The sequence below is a fragment of the Protopterus annectens genome, chromosome 10.part0 (genome assembly GCF_019279795.1).
Source record: "Protopterus annectens isolate FY-2018-M chromosome 10.part0, PAN1.0, whole genome shotgun sequence".
Classification (NCBI taxonomy): domain Eukaryota; kingdom Metazoa; phylum Chordata; order Ceratodontiformes; family Protopteridae; genus Protopterus; species Protopterus annectens.
The window spans coordinates 1,358,213,061-1,358,234,862 of NC_056744.1; the positions used below are offsets into that span (position 1 = coordinate 1,358,213,061).

At 38.8% G+C, this 21,802-nt stretch overlaps 1 protein-coding gene across 2 annotated transcripts in view; it reads right to left on the reverse strand.

The window, feature by feature from the left end:
* LOC122813598 (vitellogenin-like) overlaps nt 1–21,802 on the reverse strand; it is a 1,233,092-nt gene that overhangs the window by 1,095,988 nt on the left and 115,302 nt on the right. Inside the window, exon 35 of one of the 2 annotated variants that reach the window (XM_044086010.1) lies at nt 19,806–20,062. The exons of the other annotated variant lie outside the window; for it this stretch is intronic. Within the exon in view, the coding sequence (XP_043941945.1) occupies nt 19,944–20,062 (119 nt within the window). The 3' untranslated portion in view covers nt 19,806–19,943. Of the gene's footprint in view, nt 1–19,805; nt 20,063–21,802 lie in introns of those variants that run through there. 2 annotated transcript variants of the gene reach the window in all.

The window sequence follows — 21,802 nt, forward strand, 5'->3', positions numbered from 1 at the left end:
AATGTTACTGTCAGCTGCCTGTCAGGTGCCAGGATCTGCCACATAACCCACGCACTCAGGTCACTCCACAACAAGTGCAAATATGACTCTGTCATTGTCCATGTTGGTGTGAACGACCTGAGATGTACCTCCCTGGACTACATGAAAAGAGACATGGAAGAGCTCTCTGATCTTGTAGCCCAGGCAAGTATGACCCTAGCCCTGAGTAGCATTCTGCCATCACCCAGAATGATGCCGCAGTACAAGGACAAAATGATTGACTTCAACAACTGGCTAAGCTTCTGGTGCCATTCTAAAGGGATCCAGTATCTGTCTGCTTGAGATGACATGGTCGACAGACCAGGATACTTTAACAAAGATGGCCTGCACCTGTCACCCCTGGGATTCTGGATACTGGCTAAGGTTCTTGCTGCCCCTATAGTGCCTTTTTTAGGCAAGGTTCAAATGACAAATTCACCACCATAACAGGAACAGGCAAGCAAAACCTGAGGGTGATGCTACTCAATGCTAGAAGTCTAAATCTCAAAATGCACTCACTCGAGGCACTCCTTAAAATGGAGAACATCGATATCTGTGCAGTGACTGAAACCTGGTTCAAGGCTCCAGAGAGCACCCCTGCACTATTAGGCTATAACTCATACCACACTTTTCGGCCATGTAACCTGGACCAGAACACCAAAGGTGGTGGTGTGTCCATATTCATTAAGGATATCCACACCTCCAGACTAGTTGCTCAGTATAATGCCGCTAAGGTTATCCAAGTGCAACTAACTCTGGGCAAAACTGCAATCCAAATTGTAGTTTAATACAGATCATCCACCATGCGCCAGCATTCCTACTGCTCTTTTCTTGATGTACTGGAAAACATTAGGGTTCAACCAACCACCCTAATAATGGGTAATTTCAACTACCCACCATTAACTGGGAAAACTACTCATGTACCAACTCCTTTGCTCAACGCTTTCTGGAATTCATAAACTCCAGTGCCCCAGATCAACCTAACCACACCCCCACCAGGGGCAACAATATCCTAGATCTAGTCATTACCAACATGAGTGACCAGTGTTCCACACCTGAAGTCAACGCCTCATTGGTCCGATCTGACCATAAGCTAATTACCCTAGATATCCACATCCTGCCCCCACCCTCCATTAAGGAAACCATGGTAAAAAATTTCTCCAAAGCCAACTTCATGCTTCTTAAGACAGAAGTGAAGAACTTGATGACATCCATGCAGATGGACAATACAGTTACGACTACTGAATCCTACACAATTACACTTTATAAGCACTTACATGAGTGCATGGATCGTGCTATCCCAAACAGAACCAAGACGCTATCCTCCAAAAAAAAGAAGCCAATCTGGTGGTCCCCTGCCATAAACAAACTGTACAACAAAAGGAAGAAACTGTTGCAAAAGAGAGTAAAATCCCATGAGTGGAGGAGCTCCCTGGTCAGCCTCAGTAAGAAGCTGTGATCCCTGATAAAATCCTCCAAAACTAGTTACGAAAACAAAATCACCACTGATTCTAAAGACAACCACAAAGCATTCTATAGCTATGTCAAGAATCTCAATGGCAACACTCGGATCTGCTCTGAGTTACAGCACAATGGCACTAAATATACAGACCCAACTGATATTGCCAACATCCTGGCAGATAGGTTCAGTGCTAACTTTAACCCCCTCTCACCCCCTAAAGAGCCCATATCTATACCGGAAGAATGCAAAGTTCCTGTAATCACGGCTGCACAGGTAAAAACCACACTCTCCAAAGCCAAGAACACATCCATGGGACCAGACAACATCCCAGGCTAAGTTCCACATGAACTACAGAATGAACTGGCACCCCACCTAAGTACCATGTTCAGTCATAGCCTCACCTAAGACTTTGTGCCTGCTGAATGGTGCACAGTGATGGTTATCCCACTCCACAAGGGGGAGCCACCACATACCCCGGGAACAACTGCTCCATTAGCCTGATGAGCCTGGTCTGCAAGGCCATTGAACGTATCATCATGGAACTTATAAACAAAGACATTGGTAATCTCCAAACTCTGGACCCCACCCAGTTCGGGTTTGTAAAAGGCAGATCATGTCTCCTAAACCTGATAGACTTCTTTGAAGCAGTCACCAAAGCTGTAGACAAGGTTAAGGTGGTTCACACAGCCTATCTAGATCTTGCCAAGGCTTTTGACACCATTCCCCACTCTGGAATTATAGATAAACTCACTAAACTACGTGTAAATCCCTATGTCACAAGATGGGTTGCCAACTGGCTCACTGACAGAACCCACACTGTGAAAATACCAGACTCCAAATCCGACTTCAAACCAGTGACAAGTGGAGTACCAGTCCTGGGTCTTCTCCTGTTTGTTATCTACTTCTCTGAAGTACAGGCTAACACAGAAGGTCTTTGGCTAATGAAGTTTACAGATGACTGCAAACTAGGAGCCATAATCGAAACTCCTAACGATGTGGACATCCTACAAAAGGGCCTCACTGAGACAGATGGCTGGAGTTAAAGCCATGGCCTCAAGCTCAATGCCAAAAAGTGCATTGTCATTCCCTTTGGTAAAAACTCTGTACCCATGAACTACAACATAGGTGGTAGTATACTTAATACCGAAAGTGTGATAAGAGACCTTGGGACACAGGTGGGCAGTAGTCTCTCCTTTGATAATCACATTGCCACAGTAGTCAGGAAAACCTTCTAGTGGCACACCTCATCACAAAAGGTTTCTCATCCAGAAAAAAAGAGGTCACTGTTCCCCTCTACTCATAATTCATTAGACCCCATTATAGAGTACAACACCCCTTTAGGTATGTACCTCACAAGACATCTACAACAACTGGAAAGGCCGCAGAAATACCTCACAAGAGGATTACAAGCCTCAAACAGATGCCCTACACAGACCATCTCAAAAAACTCCAGCTTTATTCCGCTGCATATTGCCTACTCAAAGGTGATCTCTGCCTAACATACAAAGCTATGTCAAACCCAGAGCTGTTGGACATGCTCCACTTAAACAAATCCCAATCCCTCTGAGCTACACGCTCTAGGGACCTAAACCTTCTCACCACAATAAACAGAACATGCCGGAGGGATAGATTCCTGTCCCAGAGACTTCCCATACTCTGGAATAAACTACCTATCTATATCAAACAAAGCTCCTCATTAGCACTCTTCAAGAAAAATCTTGATGATTGGATGGGAAATATGAAATTCACCCTGGGGATCACCTCTGTGGCTCTGCTCGACAGTGGCACAGGAAAGTAATTTTCTTGGGTGGCAAAAGCCAGGGTACCTTTTTGGCTGGGCTTGTATAGGCCCCAGGGCCGATAGCCTAGTACCTACCTATGAACCTATGAACCTATATATATATATATATATATATATATATATATATATATATATATGTGTGTGTGTGTGTGTGTGTGTGTGTGTGTGTGTGTGTGTCTGTGTGTCTGTGTGTATATATATATATATATATATATATATATATATATATACAGAGTGGATATAAAATATATATATATATATATATATTTATATATATATATATATATATATATATATATATATATATATATATAGTCTTTCATGCAGATTTGCTTGAATGTATATATAGAAACTTAAACATTTATATACTCTTATTCAATTGTGAAATATCTTGTAATGCTCTACCAGGTTCTTATCTACTCTTATTGTATATTTTGTACACTTGTATTTCCAACCATGAGGGGTAATATCCTCTTATTGTATACTAACTGCTGTAAAGTCTACAATCTGTATTCTACTACTTTGTTATGTCTCTTTGTAAATTTTTATTCTCTCTTTAAACTTATGGAGTTTTTCTCCCCAGTACTCTGCTGAAAATGAACACTTGTTGTCCAGTCGGACTATCCTGTGAAACAAATGTTAAATAAATAAATAAAAACACATGAAGGAGAGATGTATAAATAAAATTGTAATTGTACATTGATAACCCAATACCAGTACAGTACAGCCACAGCTAATAATAAAAAATGTTCTTTCTATTCTAATTTCAACGATCCTTTTTTCAGTACTGAAGAGATGAAAACCATTTCATTCAGACCTGGGAGTTGGGTAGCATTAAGCCTGAGTTGCCATAACAGTTCTAATCTCAATAACCAGTCCCTTCCTCTTGAATGGATGGCAAATTTAAAATCCTGAGTTGTATGACAGCCAAGGGAGCATTTTTAAAGAGTGTTATTATAATCTTCATCCTGATGTCATACAGGTATTCATAGATCCTTTTACTTAGCGAACATTCTGTTTTTCCTACACAGAAACTTGAATAATAGGTACACAATTAAATGTACTCTACCCCACATGTCTTACAATTTTCCTTCCTAGGTCTAATAACACTGCCACATGCATTATCCAACTTTATGTACTCATCAGTAATTATATTTGATCACTGTTTACAGTAACCACATCTAGAGATTGCATTCTTCACCAAGTTAGTGTTTAATTCCTTGCTGTTTTCCATATATTGTTTTAAATTAGGAGTAGTTTTGTACACAAGGAAATGTATAGGTATCAACATTAATTATACCCTCCAAATTAAGTTCTTCCAAAAATAAATCATTCTTGTGTTTAGCTATATTGATCTCATTACATGAGGATGTAATGTATGTATTTGAGTCTTATAACATTTCCTGCATATCTGCGGAATATTGTAGGGATTCAGCAATAACAGTACCTCCCCCCTTGTCTGTTCTCATCACTCCTGGAAATCAATTGTGTCTGATGGAATCAAATATCAAATGCTCCTTATGATTTCAGTCTTTTACCTTGGGGTATTTTTGTTCAATATCCAATTTATAATAATCACTAATAAAGGTCTTCTCAAAAGCCTGTAGCGTTGGATATGTGGGGGGTGGGTTGAAAATGTTTCTTTTCTTATTCTCCTTTGTTCTCACCTCACCCTTCTCATTTTTCTTAAAAAATAAAGCTAAATTCAGCTTCCTAATAAATAGTTTTAACTCAATGAGTGAATCTACTACATTAAAATGTGGGGTAGGGCCAAATTTAAACTTTTTCGAAAAAAGGCTAAAATACTCCTTAGTAATAGGGATGTCACAACAATTTTATATATTACATCCATTGTATGACGTTGTGACACAATCATTATAAGCATAGATTACCATCGTATCCCCCTCCTTTTTCCCTTTCTTCTCCCTTTCTGTTTCCTTATATGGTTGGTCCTCAGCTCATAGGGGTCTTTGGATGGACCCAGGTCCTTAACTTAATAAGTCTGAGCTGCTAATTTTTCCGAACTCTGAAGGTCTGGAAAATCCTGTGTATCCTGTAAATCAAAATCTTGTGTGTGGTCCAACTGTCCATCTGGACTTTACTATCAATTTAATACCTTCCTCCACCTTACGTTTGAGGTCTATATGAACAAACACATTTCTATATGCTGGCTTCTATTGTTCAAAAATAATCATTTGAAATTAAATTATTATATATCCAACTTCTTTTAATAGGTTATCAATTATGTTCAAGTTAAAACCAATAATTAATTGAAATAGTTCCAAACCAAATCTATCAAATAAATCAGTACATTCCTTCATTCTTCTATGTGCAAGTAATCTATTCAGTAACTTAAAAATGCATTAATCTTTGGAAACAATTCTGAGTTTACAATATTCCAAAAGCTAAGAATTGTAACCTTCTGCAGTTTCCTTTCAAACAAAAATATAAAGTCTTTAAGGGAATTAACTGCAAATTCATTAAAAATAGTTGAATCATGGTTAAAATTATTGTCTGTTGTTTGACTGTTGTAGTTTAAACAAAATAGTTCATTTAGCCAAACATTAATGTTAAAGCCTTCATTTCTAACCGCTGAACTAATGTCAGTGTCCATACCTGATGTGATAGTCCAATTTGCTTGGTGTACCTGTTGTTTCCAATTAGAACCTTGTTGCCCCAGTGGAACAGAAACATTACCTCTACAAGTTCCAAACAGGTCCTGACTGTAATTAAGGTCACAAATCTTTTTTCTCCTAGTGCTGCCTGTAACAGGAACAGACTGAAGTGTGAGGAAGTCCAGCAAAAGTGTCAGCTCATTTTTCATGCTGTCCATATCAGCAGCAGTTTTTAGAAAGAGGATATCCCTTAAGGTTTATTCAGGAGATTAGTGAAGTTGTTCTGCCTTTAGAGGGTTAGTTAAAGTCTCCCATGAATAGGGTATTTGGTTTAATGGCGGGTGTTTCCTGTATGTCCAAGTATGAGCAATGGAATTCTAGGGACATAGAGGGTGACCTATAGCTTGTTAGGATATGGTGTGGGTCTTTTTGGTGATTTCAATAAATTTCAGGGTATAATCTTGTTTAACAAAAGTAGAATTATGCTTGTCATTAATTTATACTGAGAATCATCCACTTTTTGTCCCTGTCTGTCCAGCTGATGATCTAAATGCGTGGAAGGCACTGAAGTCTTGCTCTACTAGAGTACTTTCTGTGGATTTAAATTAGATCTCACTAATGGCACAGATATGACCTATTCCCTGAAGACCTTCCATTCTTCATAAATCAAAGTTAAATCTATGAGCTAAACAATCACCACCCATCCATTTGACTATTTATGAATTAGGAAAATAATGCAATTCTCTAGAAGTGATGAAGTCATCAATAACTGACCCCAGACATGCTGATACAGGTATAACCATTATTCTTTATATTTCAATCACTTCTGTTTTTTATGGCTAAATCACACAATGTAACTAATCAAAGAAGTTGCACTCCCCTTCTATCAATATAGATGTCTTATCACACTTTGTCTTCAAGAGATGTTATTTTTTCATGTCTGTAATTACTACAGAGGCCAGTCATCATAAATCACTATCTGTCTTCTTTCGCTTCTATATTCTACATGCTAGGTTTATCCATGTACTCAGATTGCCTCCTGATTTGTCTTTACTTGCTAAATTATAAGCATCTGACATAAGAAACATTTCCACTCCAGATCTTATGTCTAGCATAAAAATGTTGTCATTAGAAACTATCTGTCTTACCTTTGATCATCTGGAAAATTTCACTGACTTTATTAAACCACTTTTAATATCTCTTCAGCCTCCTCTACCTAAGATATATACATATCAGTTATTTCAAAGCCATTTATACATTTCCATAAATCTTTGTCTCTAGGCTTTCTGGACATGCTTATAAAATTACAGGATGGAATACTTAATTTTTTATCTGAGTTTCGTTTGCTATTGACACCATTTTTTTTCTGTTACAACATAGTCATTATTGACACTGATCCCCTGCCTATGACTGCTGCAAAATGGGTACCCCCCAAGCATTGCATGCAACATGGTACATTCCTTAACTACATCAACAAAGGGAAATCCTTAGTATGACTTGGCAAAATTAATGTATTTCAGGGAAGAAGGAAAAATATGCAGATAGGGAATATGTGCTGGCTTAATCTGTTGAGGATTGTTAGTTAAAAATGAAGTACTAAAAGTAGCAAATGTCAACGCAAATATAATTAGCAGGAGTTGGGGACAAAAAAGTTTTGCTTTTTTTTTTTTTTTTTTACTAGGCAGTGATTGAGTATTCATGCTCATTTTTTTATTTTTTAATATACATATTTATACTCACAAACATACACACACATATATATATATATATATATATATATATATATATATATATATATTTATATACATACATATATGTGGATGCAGTCAAGATTGAATACTCACAAGAGCGAAAGCTCTTTTATACTATTTTTTCAGCCTGCTAGGTGGCCTGCATGCAAGATCATAGCATAGCAGCATCTGGAAATTTTTTGGTTGTTGATTAATCCAGAGTTGGTATATAATGATTAGCAGATGATGTGGGGGGGATGCAATGGGGCCTCTCTAAAAAAAGTTCACTCTTTTTTCATTTGCTTTTAGAAGCATTGATATTTGAAGAGACAAAAGTATATAGATATAGATATAGATATAGTTATAGAAATATAGATTCTGTCTTGAGTGGCAGACAAAAAATGTGGCCTGAGTTGCACAGAGGCTGTTATATTAAAAAAGTGTTCAGGGTGTGGAGACTGCTAATTTAATCCTCTATTATGCTGAATGTTGACAAAAAGGTCTATGATTGAAAGACTTGCTGAATAACTCCACATTCACCTATACTGAGAGCAACACACACACACACACACACACACACACACACACACACACACACACACACACACACACACACACACACACACACACACACACACACACACACACACACACACACACACACACACACACACACACACACACACACACACACACACACACACACACACACACACACACACACACAGTAAATAGCATTGACATTCTAGCAAAGTTTCTGGAACCCATACAGTTGCAGTGAAGTAGTTCTTACATTCACATACACTAACATAAAGAAACATGTCAGACCTGCCTACCTGCCTGTATGTACCAGTAAAATGTACCCCCTCACCAGTTGCTGAATTCTCCAATGGTTACCATCAAGTTTAACTCTGAACTACTGACTCTAGGAGACTTTAATATTAACAGGAATAACAACCCAACCAGTTTCTTACCACAATGTATATCCCTATGCTCAAAATCAATGTCTTTATATGCCAGCAAGAATAAATAAATGCTCCTAAAATAAATTACTATTGTCTGGATCATAAGATATAACCACAGTGATATTAAAGTAATTGATTACTGGTGTAGTGGAATGTGCCAAGCAGAGCAGATCTAATGCATGTAATTTTGTTAGCCAAGAAATTAATATAAAAATGCCCCATTATCTGTTAGCAGCAGATTCATTTTCAGTGAGCTGGTATATATTCTTCCTAATCATTCTTAATTTTGTGCTGTTCTGTGGATTTCAGTTAATTTCATCTGACAAAGTACACAGTTTTTGCTGAGTACACCTCATTATTTCTTAGTGCTTCCAGAGACTCTCTGGAAATAATGGTGCCCTTGCCTAGGGTGATAACCCAGATGATTGAGTTAAAATAGACCAGAGCAGTATCTGAAATATCTGGGGAAGATTTGTAAATTAGGTTCAGGGGGCTTCAAAAACTAAGATGAAGCATTAGATAAAGAAACTCACAACTTCATGCAAAATAACAATAAATATGATGACACTTGAAGAAATGAGGAAAAAGTCATATCTATGATGTCACCCTATTAAAAAAAGTGTTCTGCTGATTACTCAAATGAATTTTATCATGATCAAATTATATGGGTCTCACTAACAATGTTTCCAGTTTGCAATTTCATCTACTGAATTTCTTAAGCATTCTCTTCATGTAGCATTCATAAAATGGCTTGCTACTTTTGTACAATTCCCCCTACAGCACAATAGCCATATCAGAAAGCCAATGCAACCATTTTACTGAAAGTTTGAATGGCCAGTAGCATACAGCATATATTCTTGAAACACATACCGATATTATAACTTGCATGTGTGCATTAGGTCAGCTTTGGATTATGACATTGTTTCTTATTTATTCATTCATTAGGTCAGCTTTGACTGCTCACCACTGATAACGCCAGCAGCATGCAGCATGATGTCTTGGAACACAAACCACCATTATAACTTTCATTAATACATTACTTTAGCATTGACTGCTCACCACTGATGACACAGAGTTAAATCATCTCTCACTGTAGCAAACCCATGCCAACCGGAGTAGCATGCCACTGCACACTCAACAACTTAACCAACCTAAAAAAAGGGGGAATAGAAGGGTTTACTTCTAAAATCCCTTCAAAAACCCAAACCCACCCACACTCTTGGCATCAAATAATCATTCTCCCATCTCACTCAGCCAAGAAAAATGGGGGACAAGTGTATCCCTAACCTGCACCAAAAAGACCACCCTCTTTCCTGCCAAACCTTATATAATCCCACTCCTAACTTGCATCCTGCCTGCCTAATTTAACCCCACAATAACCATAACCATCACCACCCAGCAGGAATCTCTGCACACATCAGTCTGCCCGTGAGCAAACTATATTTAATAATACATTCTTGAAGCAGTAAGCCAGGAGTACATTTCAGAAAAGAAATCCAAATCCCATGTTTTGCTCAACATTCTTCTTTTTTTACCTCAGACTCAAAACTTGTGAATTTTAGGGTTTCTCAACATCATTTGTGCCTGCTATTACAAACACCACATTATACCTGTTAAGTCCTCCTCTAACTTTATATGGTGGGTTATATGTTACAAGTAAACTGGGTAGGTTTGAATCATCTGCCCTTATGTGCAATAGGATGCTTGAGTTTGGGATACTTTCCCTCAGTACTGGTGTTGGCACTAGGGGTAGAATGCTCATTCATCAAGATGCAAATTATATTAAGCACTGCAAGAGGGAAGACAGGACTCCATGATGCACTAAATTAGTTTAAAAATGATAAGCTTGTGGAAATGGCATCACTGGAGGACAGGCTGAGCGAAGTGGAGAGGCACCCTCTGGGAATCTGGCAGGGTTTTAAGTTATAATCTTTTTCTGTCAATTGTAAACCAGCAAGGGATAGAGATCCAAAGTCACTTTACATGCAAGTAGTCTGGACCTTGCAGTTTAAGTGTTGCTCTTGTCTGAACCTGAAAGTCAAGGGAGGGAAGTTGGAACTGAACATTAACATTGGTAGAGGTAAGTACTTAAAACACTGGATATTCATTTTGTACTGCTTATCAAAATTTAACATTGTTAAAAACAATAACTACTCCAAAGGTCTGTCTTTTAGATGTTTCTGCGTTTCATCTTGCAGAGCAGATAGTCTTGCAATGGAGAAAAACATGTCAGATTTCTTGTGGAGTCAGTTCTGGCAACACATTTACAAGGATTGAAAGGTCTGGTACCACACAAGAAGAAGAAATGTGGTTTCCACGTTTATTCCCGATACTTGCTTAACTCTCCCTAAAATACTTTTCATTCTTGGTTGCTCAGACTTACCAGTCAGGTGGAAAGTGAAAGGGTCTGAGTCACTCAAAGAGAAATGGATAATGATGAAGCCTTAGGATTATGAAATGGTAGACATTTTTGAGTGGCTCTCACTCCCACCACAAAAAAGGTGGGTTAAGAAAGGTCCCTCAGATAAAATGTATATTACTGACAGTTAAGAAATATATGATCAAGCTGTCTCAAGACAAAGTAAAATGCAAGTTATTTCATTAGTAGAGGTATGCAAATAGCTAAGGAATTTGAAGTCATTGATTTTCAAGAGAAAAATACTTTTTGTGCTATTGCACGAGAATTGCTAGGTGGCATGATGAAAGATCATTATAAGATTATTTGGAAAAACATTGCTGAATCATTCCTGATAAGGAACACATTTCACCTACAACACTCAAACAGACCGAAATAATTATTTTTATAGAAGGGTTCTATGGTTGTAGAACAGTAAGAAAAGGAGAAACATCACATTAAAAGTGTGTAGCAGCCGCTCTGTGCCAAGTAGTTTATCTTTAGATCAATGTTAAAACATTATTTTGGCCAGTTTTCTTTGACCAATTAGAATTCAATCATTGCCCTTCATGACCTGACAGGAAAACAGAAGCAATCTGAGTAGGCTATTTCTGCACTCAGATAACCAGTAATTCAGAGGTGTTAACTGGAAACAAAGGTGAGAAATGTTCAGCTGCCATTATATACTGATGAATGCTATCATCTTCTAGCCTCTTTCTGAAATAGGATGGGGATATAGAGGGGGGGCTCTCCCCAACACATTGGATTATTGTGATGGGATCACCAGCCTTTTACATTTCATCAGTCCTTCTGAATAAAATGTGTATGGAGATTTCTCTCTTTTACAGACCGATGTCGGCGATTCTTGGATGGAGAGATATGTCAATGGCAGACATTTTTGAAGAATTCCTAGAGTTAAAGGGATGCTGAAACAGTGGAAAAGGAATGCTGCAATGTTTTGGAAGGTATTTCAGTTTAATCAATTGATAATTGTCTGCAAGTACCAGAGTCAGAGAGTGCTCCTCTTTCCCAGGCTGATCTGCTATGGGTACATTTTTAACACTGCTTGAAAGTGTATTAACAGATATTCAAAGTGGATAACCTCTGTATGGATGACAATGTAAATAGTCGTCATTCATACAGCATGGGTAAATTCTTTGGGGCAAGCCACCATTCTCTGCAGGAAGTTAGGAAGTAATTTTGAGAGGCAGAATGAGACAGCAAGAGAGAAAGCCTTTCAGGTGCACACAATTCATGGACCTGGTTTTGTTAGGTATATGGAAAATGACATTCACTGATAAAATTAATGTAACAGTTTTGAAAAATGTCTTGAAAATCAGGATAGTCAAATGGCATCATTATATGTCTTCTTGTTCAAAGTTTTCCAGTCTTAATCACTGCATGTCTTATTTATGGTAAATGTTTTTTAAAACCATTGCTTAAAAATTGTGATGACACTATATGTGATACCCTAAGAGATTATAGAATCATTTATGCCAAATCGTTACCATCAAAGCACTTCCTGGTAGAGATAATAACAATAACAGAACAATTTTCTGGGGTGAGCCTGAAGCAATGTTTGCTTAAATTACTTGTTCAAGTTCAATCAGTAGGCGAATGAGGGCTGAGGGAACCAGACCCTATACCACAGGAACTACAGCTCCCAACACTAATCATCTGCACCAACTGCCATACTTTGAACACTGTAACACTCACTGGTCACCTATAGCCATAATTTCCTTTGTAGGTTATGGCACTAAGTTATTTACTTCCACATTTATTTAAATAACTAGCATATTTGTACCTTTTAGAAAAGAAAACACATCCAACATTCTCTGTCTGATTGTCTTTCTGTCAGCCTCTCTACCCTGCATAAATTTATCAGTTAAAAACACCATGGAAACACAGAGAAATTATACATATTCTACTTATAATTTAAAACAAACTGTTACGGAAGCCAGAAATTATGAGAACTCCAGAAAACCACTGAAAAGTATATAAATAACTTTAAAATCAAATCCTGCTCATGACCTAAACTAATTTGCTCTGTCCTGAATTAATTTCTACAACATGGTAACTTAAACATTTATAATCTCATCTCTAACAACCCAGGTTTGACAGGTGGTAAATAATTTAATTCATATTTCAGAAAGTGGCATTTATTGTTTATTTATTTGCTTTTCTTTACTAGTTAAGTCTGACTATTTTTGGGTGCCCATTTTTAGTGGATGCATGGTGAGAAATGGGAAACAGGTGTTGACTTTGAGGGAACATGGGCGAAATACTTGGCTAGTCATCATCCTATGAACCTATGAACCTATAAGGAAGCAAACACATTTCTCAAATGCTTAAATGCAGTAGTCACACTATTAGTGATAAACTACCACCAACGTTTTTACAATGTGCTTGTTCTGTAATCCTACTTAATCATAATGCCCTTGTCTCATGGCATATACTACACCACAGCTGTAAGTGTATGGACAGGAGTTACTGCTCCCACCCAGGTCTGTAGCTGTGACATCACATCACTCAACATGCCCCTGACTTTCAGGTTACATTTATTGCATTTTATAATGAATCTAAATGTAACTGCACTCCTTCGTTCTCATACTAGTCGACACCTACCTTAACCTTTCCTGCACATCTATCCTGTATTTTTTCTTATATACATTTATATGGACTCACTCAATGACTCCAGTCCTTTATTTACCATTTCCACTATTGCCAGATCCATCTCTCATTGTTCTCTGTCATATTTACATTTCACTATACCTATCAGTCTTTGTCATTTCTCCTATCCCCTTTCCTGTTACTACACACTAGTCTCCTTGTCCTTCTTATTAAATGTCAGGACGTTTTTATACCCTTTCCAACTCATTTCTTCTACTCCACATTTTAATATTCTTTTCTTATGTTTTCTTAAAGCTCACTTGACCCTTCTAGCTATCTTTTCTGTGCTTCACTTAATATTTCCTTTGTAATCATCATACTTAATGTGTTTTCTATGAAGTCTGCAAATATGACATTTTGAGCAAGCTACTGTATCTGTACATGCCTCCAGCCTCATGATGTACCAACTTATCTTATTTGCTTCTCATAGGTTCATAGGTTGATACTAGGCTATCGGCCCTAGGGCCTATACAAGCCTAGCCATAACAATTCCCTGGCTATTTCTTCCCACACTATTTGCTTCCCTGGACCCCTGTCTAGCAGGGCGACTGATGTGATCCCTGGGGTGAATTTCCTTTCTGCCATCCAGTCATCAAAATTCCTTTTGAAGAGGGCCAAAGAGGTGCTCTGCTTGACATGTATGGGCAGTCTATTACAGAGTCTGGGGAGTCTCTGGGTCAGGAACCTATCCCTCCAGCATGTTTTGTTTATTGTGATGACAAGGTTTAGATCCATGGAGCGTGTGGCTCTGAAGGATTGGGATTTCTTTAAGTGTAGCATGTCCAGCAACTCTGGGTTTGACATGGCCTTGTATGTTAAGCAGAGATCATCTCAGAGTAGACGATATGTGACAGAGTATAGCTGGAGTTCTTTAAGGTGGTCAGCATAGGGCATCTACTTTAGGCCTGTGATTCTTTTAGTGCGGTATTTCTGTGGCCTTTCCAGTTGTTGCAGATGTCTTGAGAGGTACATACCAAATGGGGCATTGTATTCTATAATTGGTCTAATGAGGGATGAGTACAGTGGGACAATGACCTCCTTTTTTCTGGATGAAAAGCTCTTAGTGATGACGTGTGGCATATAGAAGGATTTCCTGACTGTTGTGGTAATGTGGTTATTGAAGGTGAGACCACTGTCCACCTGTGTCCCTAAGTCTCTTATCACACTTTCGGTGTTTAGTGTACTGCCACCTATGTGATAATTCACGGGTACATGTTTTTTCCCAAAGGGGATAACTATACCTTTCTTGGCACTGAGATTGAGCCCATGGTTCTGGCACCAAGCATCTGTTTCTGTAAGGCCCTTTTGTAGAGTATCAACATAATTTGGTATTCAGTAATGGCTCCCAGTTTGCAGTCATCTGTGAACTTTGTTGGCCAGAGTCCCTTAGTGTTGGCCTGTACTTCAGTGAACTATATGCCAAACAAGAGAGGTCCCAGGACTGAACCCTGAGGTACTCCACTTGTCACTTGTCTGGAGCTGGATTTGGAGTCAGCTACTTTTACAGTGTGGGTTCTGTCAGTAAGCCAGTCGGCAACCCATCATGTAACATAGGGATTAATGCCCAGCTTAGTAAGTTTATCTATGATTCCAGAGTGGGGGCTGGTGTTAAAGGCCTTGGCGAGGTCCAGATAGGCTGTGTGGACTGCCTTACCTTCGTCCACAGCTCTGGAGACTGATTCGAAGAAGTCAATCAGGTTCAGGAGACAAGATCGGCCCTTCACGAACCCAAACTGGGTGGGGTCCAGTGTTTTAAGGTTGCCAATGTCTTTGTTTATAAGTTCCATGATAATACGTTCCATGTCCTTGCAGATCAGGCTCGTCAGACTGATGAGGCAGTAGTTCCCGGGATCCAAGGTGGACCCTCCTTGTGGAGTGGGATAACTGTAGCTGTGCGCCACTCAGTGAGTGGACATGAAGCCTGAGGTGAGGGTGTGATTAAACATGACACTTAGCTGAGGTGCCAGTTCATTTTGCAGTTCATGTAGTACACAGCCTGGGATGTCATCTGGTCCCATGGATGCTGTATTCTTAGCTTTGGAGAGTGCGTTTTTACCTGTGTGGCCATTATTACCGGAATTTGGCAATCTTCCGGTATTGAGATGGGCCATTTAAAGGGTGAGAGGGGGGTGAAGTTGGCACTGAATCGATCTGCCAGGATGTTGGCAATATCCTTGGGATCAGTATATTTAATGCCATTCTGTTGTAGCTCAGAGCAGATCTGAGCATTGCCATTTAGATTCTTGACATAGTTATAGAATGCCTTGTGGTTGTCTTTGGAATCTTTGGCAATTTCATTTTTGTAACTAACTTTGGAGGATTTTATGAGGGATCTCAGCTTCTTACTGAGGCTGGTAAGGGAGTTTTTTGCATCCTGGGATTTTCCTCTTTTCTGCAACAGTTTCTTCCTTTTGTTGTAAAGTTTGTTTATGGCAGGGGACCACCAGATTGGCATCCTTTTTTTTGGAGGAGAGCATCTTGGTTCTATTTGGGATGGCACGATTCATGCATGAGTGGATGAGCTCATACAGTGCCTTAGTGTATGACTCAGCAGTCAAACTTTCAGTTCCCGTCTGTATGGGTGTCATGAAGTTTGTAACTTCTGACTTGAGTAGCATGAAGTTGGCTTTGGAGAAGATTTTTATAGAGGTTTCCTTACTGGGTGGGGGTGGGATGTGGATGTTAAGGGTGATTAGCTTATGGTCTGACCTGACCAACGAGGGGGTGACCATAGGTGTAGATCATCGATTTCCCATATTGGTAATGACTAGGTCTAGGATATTAGAGCCCCTGGTGGACTATGGATTAGTTGATCCAGGGCATTGGAATTTAGGAATTCCAAGAACCATTGGGCAAAGGTGTTGGTACACGAGTAGTTTTCCCAGTTAATGGCAGGGTAGTTGAAATCACCCAGTATTAGGGTGTTGGGTTGTATATTAATATTTTCCAGTATATTTAGAAATGTGTAGTGAGAATCTTGTCTAGTGAGAATCTTGGGACATGGTGGGGGATCTGTAGCAAGCTGCAGTTTGGATTGCAGTCTTACCTAGTGTTAGTTGAACCTGGAGAATTTCAGACGCATTGTGTTGGACAACTAACCTGATGTTGTGAATATCCTTGGTGAATATGGACACTCCTCCGCCTTTAGTGTTTTGATCCTGGTTTGGTGGCCGAAAAGTGTGGTAAGAGTTGTAGCCTGGTATTGCAGGGGTGCTCTCTGGAGCATTGAACCAGGTCTCAGTTACTGCACAGATAATGATGTTCTCCATTTTTAGGAGTGCCTCGACAGAGTGCATTTTGAGGTTTAGACTTCTAGCACTGAGTAGCATTACCTTCAGATTTTGCATGCTTGTACCTGTTATGGTTGTGGTTTTGTCCTTTGAACTTGCCTAAAAACGGCACTATAGGGGTGGCAAGAGGCTTTGCCAGTAACCTGAATCCCAGGGGTGACAGGTGCAGACCATCTCTGGCAAAGCATCGTGATCTGTCAATCATTCTGTCCTTATATTGTGGCATCATTCTGGGCGAAGGCCATTTCATTTCTCCAAATGCTTAGGTTGCATAACTTGATGCGATTGGACCCCATTACTAAGTCAGGACATAATGAAACTTCATAAAATCAGTACTGCTGCTCCTGTATAATGTAATATGCATGTTTATTTTGTGATTTGTGCTTTTTCCTGATCTATGTCTAGTATGCAATACATGATGAAACTTTTCCAATCAAACCTTCATGGCTCAGATGGGCATTCTTGTATAACAAAGCTAATAATTAAATAAAATAAACTTGTCTCGGTAAAAACATATGTAAAATATCAGACCTTGCAATAAAAATAACTAAACTGGTTCTATATTAAAATGAGCCTTAGGTACTAAATATGTGTTTAAGGATGACTTGAATTTTTTTCATCTGGCTCCATTTATAACAAGTTTAGGCAGTGAATTCTACAGGTGTCTGTTGGTACTCAAAGGCCTGTATATGGGATCCACTTTAAAAAAAAACAAAAAAAACTAGAGTTTTGAATGTAGGATAATATTTGCTAATTCTGAGGGTGAGTTTCCCTGCCATAATTTGTCTTCTTCTGAAGTATAGTAATTCTGGAGTAGGAAGATTGTAGGGCTGCAGCCTTCCCAGTTCATGAGAGGGGAAATAGGGATGAATCTGTCTTGGAAAAATATGTAATGTTTTAGCAACAGATTTCAAAATTTGTTCTTCTTTGACTCAGAGATTATTTTCTGGACAATTAGATCATCTAATGTTGATTCTTATACTTCTGACACAGGTGTGGGTCTGAAACAAAAATCTATACCCCAAGTGCCTGGGTGTTATGCCTAAAGTCAGGTAAGCCCTTGTCACCCTATTACAGTTTCATGGCTATCTGGTAGAGCACCACTAACCCTTTTATGTTGGATGTATCCCACCCATATAGAGCTAGATATGTTAAAACCACAATCTTATGCTGTGAGCTATCAACCACCACTAACCAGTGACATTGTCAGGGGGCATGTGGTTTGGGTGCATAGTGGTTAATGGTTGCCAAATGATGTCCTATAGCTTTCTGGGCTACCTGCAGGTCAGCAGTGTCAAAACTTAAAGTAAAGAAAAGTAGATTGTAGTTATTTTGACATAATAAGACTAAACCATACACAGCCTTAAAAAGTTCATCAGATGGAATCTTTGGTCTGGATGATAGCTGAGGATCACTGTATGCACCTTTTTCAAGTAAGGGATTTATTTTAGTATTGTTATTTAAATGGAAAAAATATTCAGTTGAATGCTCTTGGTAGTAGATCTACAAACTCAAGGTCTTACCTGAGATACCTCATATGACAAGAGTCATATATGCTGTCCCCATATCATTAAGCTTAACTGACACCAAACCTCTATGTGATGCTTTTATCTAGCACTATAGATTTTTATTATTGTATTTCTTTATCTCTACTTTTGCTGTAGAATTGTAGCTTCTGGGTTAGATGCCTTGTTCATAAATAATTTTACCAGGTCAATAAATATTAATATATCAATGAGTTTAAATGCTTAAGAGAAAGTTGTTTTATACATGTTGAATTGTGTAGTGATGTAATAAATTATGTGAGGGCATAATTTGCTGCTTGAAATAACACACTAATAAACCATAGTTAGGAGTAACTTAAAAATTAATACTGTCTGGTAAACAAATGGCACTACAGGTATAATACTTTCCTGTTAGTGTTAATGGTAGTGTATGGATTTCTTTCTTGAAAAGAATGTCTCCCAGAAGAGGCTAGGATATTTTTGTCTGCATGTTGCATAAGATTGTCCACTGAGGAAAACATTATCTAGTTACAACCCAGAGAGATGATGGACAAGTACAGGAATATAATTTGCATGCAGGTAACAGAAAGCAACTGAAAGAAAACCGAAGATAGCAGAGATAAAAATTAATTCACTATTTCATTCTCTGATTCTTATACCTTTTCTAGCTAATTAAGGGTCACAGGGATGCCAGAGCCTAACATGATTCTCACTGGGCACAAGACAGAGAAACTAGACCTAGATGTGACACTATCACACATGTCATTTCCACCTATAAACAATATATTTATACACTGGCAAAACATGCACTTGGGCAGATTCCCAACGGCAAAAGGATGCAGACTGAAGAGGATCATGGTGGTGATTTCATGGATGATGACAGCACTGGTGATAATACACTATGACTAAAACATATTTGCTTTTATCAGTTAAAAAAGCTAGCTGACAAAATCTTGATTCCTGGTGACCACCTGGGATAGCTATAAATGTTAACTAGATGTAACTGCAATAAGAATACTTTGGAATAGCCTTCCTGATCCTGCATGATACATCAGTTAGTGATTTGAAAGTGGTTTCCTGGGACAGAGTTATTTTCCTCCAACTATGTGCCTACTCCTTTGGTTTCGGTACATTATAACCCCACCTACATCACAGGTTAAGGTATACTGTCATCATTCTGAATACATACGCAATTTTCATAGTGACACTGATAATGGACATGAATGTTACTTACTGCATTCTAATTATGTGACACTAAATGCCACTAAATACACAAAAATTGGAAACTTGCAACAGTAAATTTCATACTGGCTACATACAGGCTAATCAGAAAAAAGGGACCAATTCCAAAATGTGTTTTGCACATTCATGTTTAATATTTAGACTGCACTGATACTTAAATAAACATTGTAAAAGTCTGACATTTTGATACTTAAATAAACTTCATAAAAGTTACAATAGTTTATATCCTTTCAACACACTCCATCTGGATTTATGCCTGACATGCTGCATCACTGCATGAACAAGCTGTATGAACATCAACTGTCTCCATCAGGTCCAGGGTCTTCTGCTCAAAGTTCATCTCTGCCTCAGGTTTAGTTAAAGTGGCCTCTGCAGGTAAGAAAAATACAATGGGAAATGTTAGTTCCAGGAAATACAGGCTATAGCACATTCTAGGAAATGTGCTTGAAACAAAATAGACACCAATTAGCTTTATCATGATGATCATATTCATTATAGTTGAAACCAGCATGAAATGAATATAAACACAGTGAGAAGTAACTTAAAAGGGTGCATTGAAATCGTTAAATGCATATCCGTTTAAAGACAAATCCTGCATCCATGAACAAGGAAATGCAGTGAATGGAATAACAAAGACTGGATAAAGGAGATAAGAAGAGATGATAACTAGTGAAAGAAAGGTATACAAGAGGACAAAAACGAGTCTCCAGGAAAGTTCAGTAATATTAGGGGTTGTTTCAAAATGGTGGCAGCTGGGAATGAGGTTAAACGGTGCACGTTATCATGTAGAATTACTGATGGTGACAGCTGGGAATAAGGTTAAGCAGTGCATAGGTTATCATAGAATTACTGATGGTGACAGCTGAGAATGAGGTTAAGCAGAGCACAGGTTATCATGTAGAATTACTGATGGTGACAGCTGGGAATGAGGTTAAGCAGAGCACAGGTTATCATGTAGAATTACTGATGATGATAGCTGGGACTGAGGTTAAGTAGAGCACAAGTTATCATGTAGAATTACTGAAGGTGACAGCTGGGAATGAGGTTAAGCAGAACACTTTATCATGTAGAATTACTGATGGTGACAGCTGGGAATGAGGTTAAGCGGTGCACAGGTTATCATGTAGAATTACTGATGGTGACAGCTGGGAATGAGGTTAAGTGTCGCACAGGTCATCATGTAGAATTACTGATGGTGACAGCTGGAAATGAGGTTAAGCAGTGCACAGGTTACCATGTAGAATTACTGATGGTGACAGCTGGGAAAGAGGTTAAGCTGTGCACAGGTTATCATGTAGAATTAACGATGGTGATAGCTGGGAATGAGGTTAAGCAGAGCACAGGTTATCACGTACAATTACCAATGGTGACAGCTGGGACTGAGGTTAAGCAGAGCACAGGTTATAGTGTAGAAATACTGATGGTGACAGCTGGGAATGAGGTTAAGAGGTGCACAGATTATCATGTAGAATTACTGATGGTGACAGCTGGGACTGAGGTTAAGCAGAACACAGGTTATCATGCAGAATTACTGATGGTGACAGCTGGGAATGAGGTTAAGCAGGCCACAGGTTATCATGTAGAATTACTGATGGTGACAGCTGGGAATGAGGTTAAGCAGTGCACAGGTTATCATATAGAATTATTGATGGTGACAGCCAGGAATGAGGTTAAGCGGTGCACAGGTTGTCATGTAGAATTACTGATGGTGACAGCTGGCACTGAGGTTAAGCAGATCACAGGTTATCATGTAGAATTGCTGATGGTGACAGCTGGGAATGAGGTTAAACGGTGTACAGGTTATCATGTAGAATTACTGATGGTGACAGCTGGCACTGAGGTTAAGCAGATCACAGGTTATCATGTAGAATTACTGATGGTGGCAGCTTAGAATGAGGTTAAGCTGTGCACATGTTATCATGTAGAATTACTGATGGTGACAGCTGGGACAGGTTATCATGTAGAATTACTGATGGTGACAGCTGGGAATGAGGTTAAGCGGTGCACAGGTTATCATGTAGAATTACTGATGGTGACAGCTGGGAATGAGGTTAAGCGATGCACAGGTCATCATGTAGAATTACTGATGGTGACAGCTGGGAATGAGGT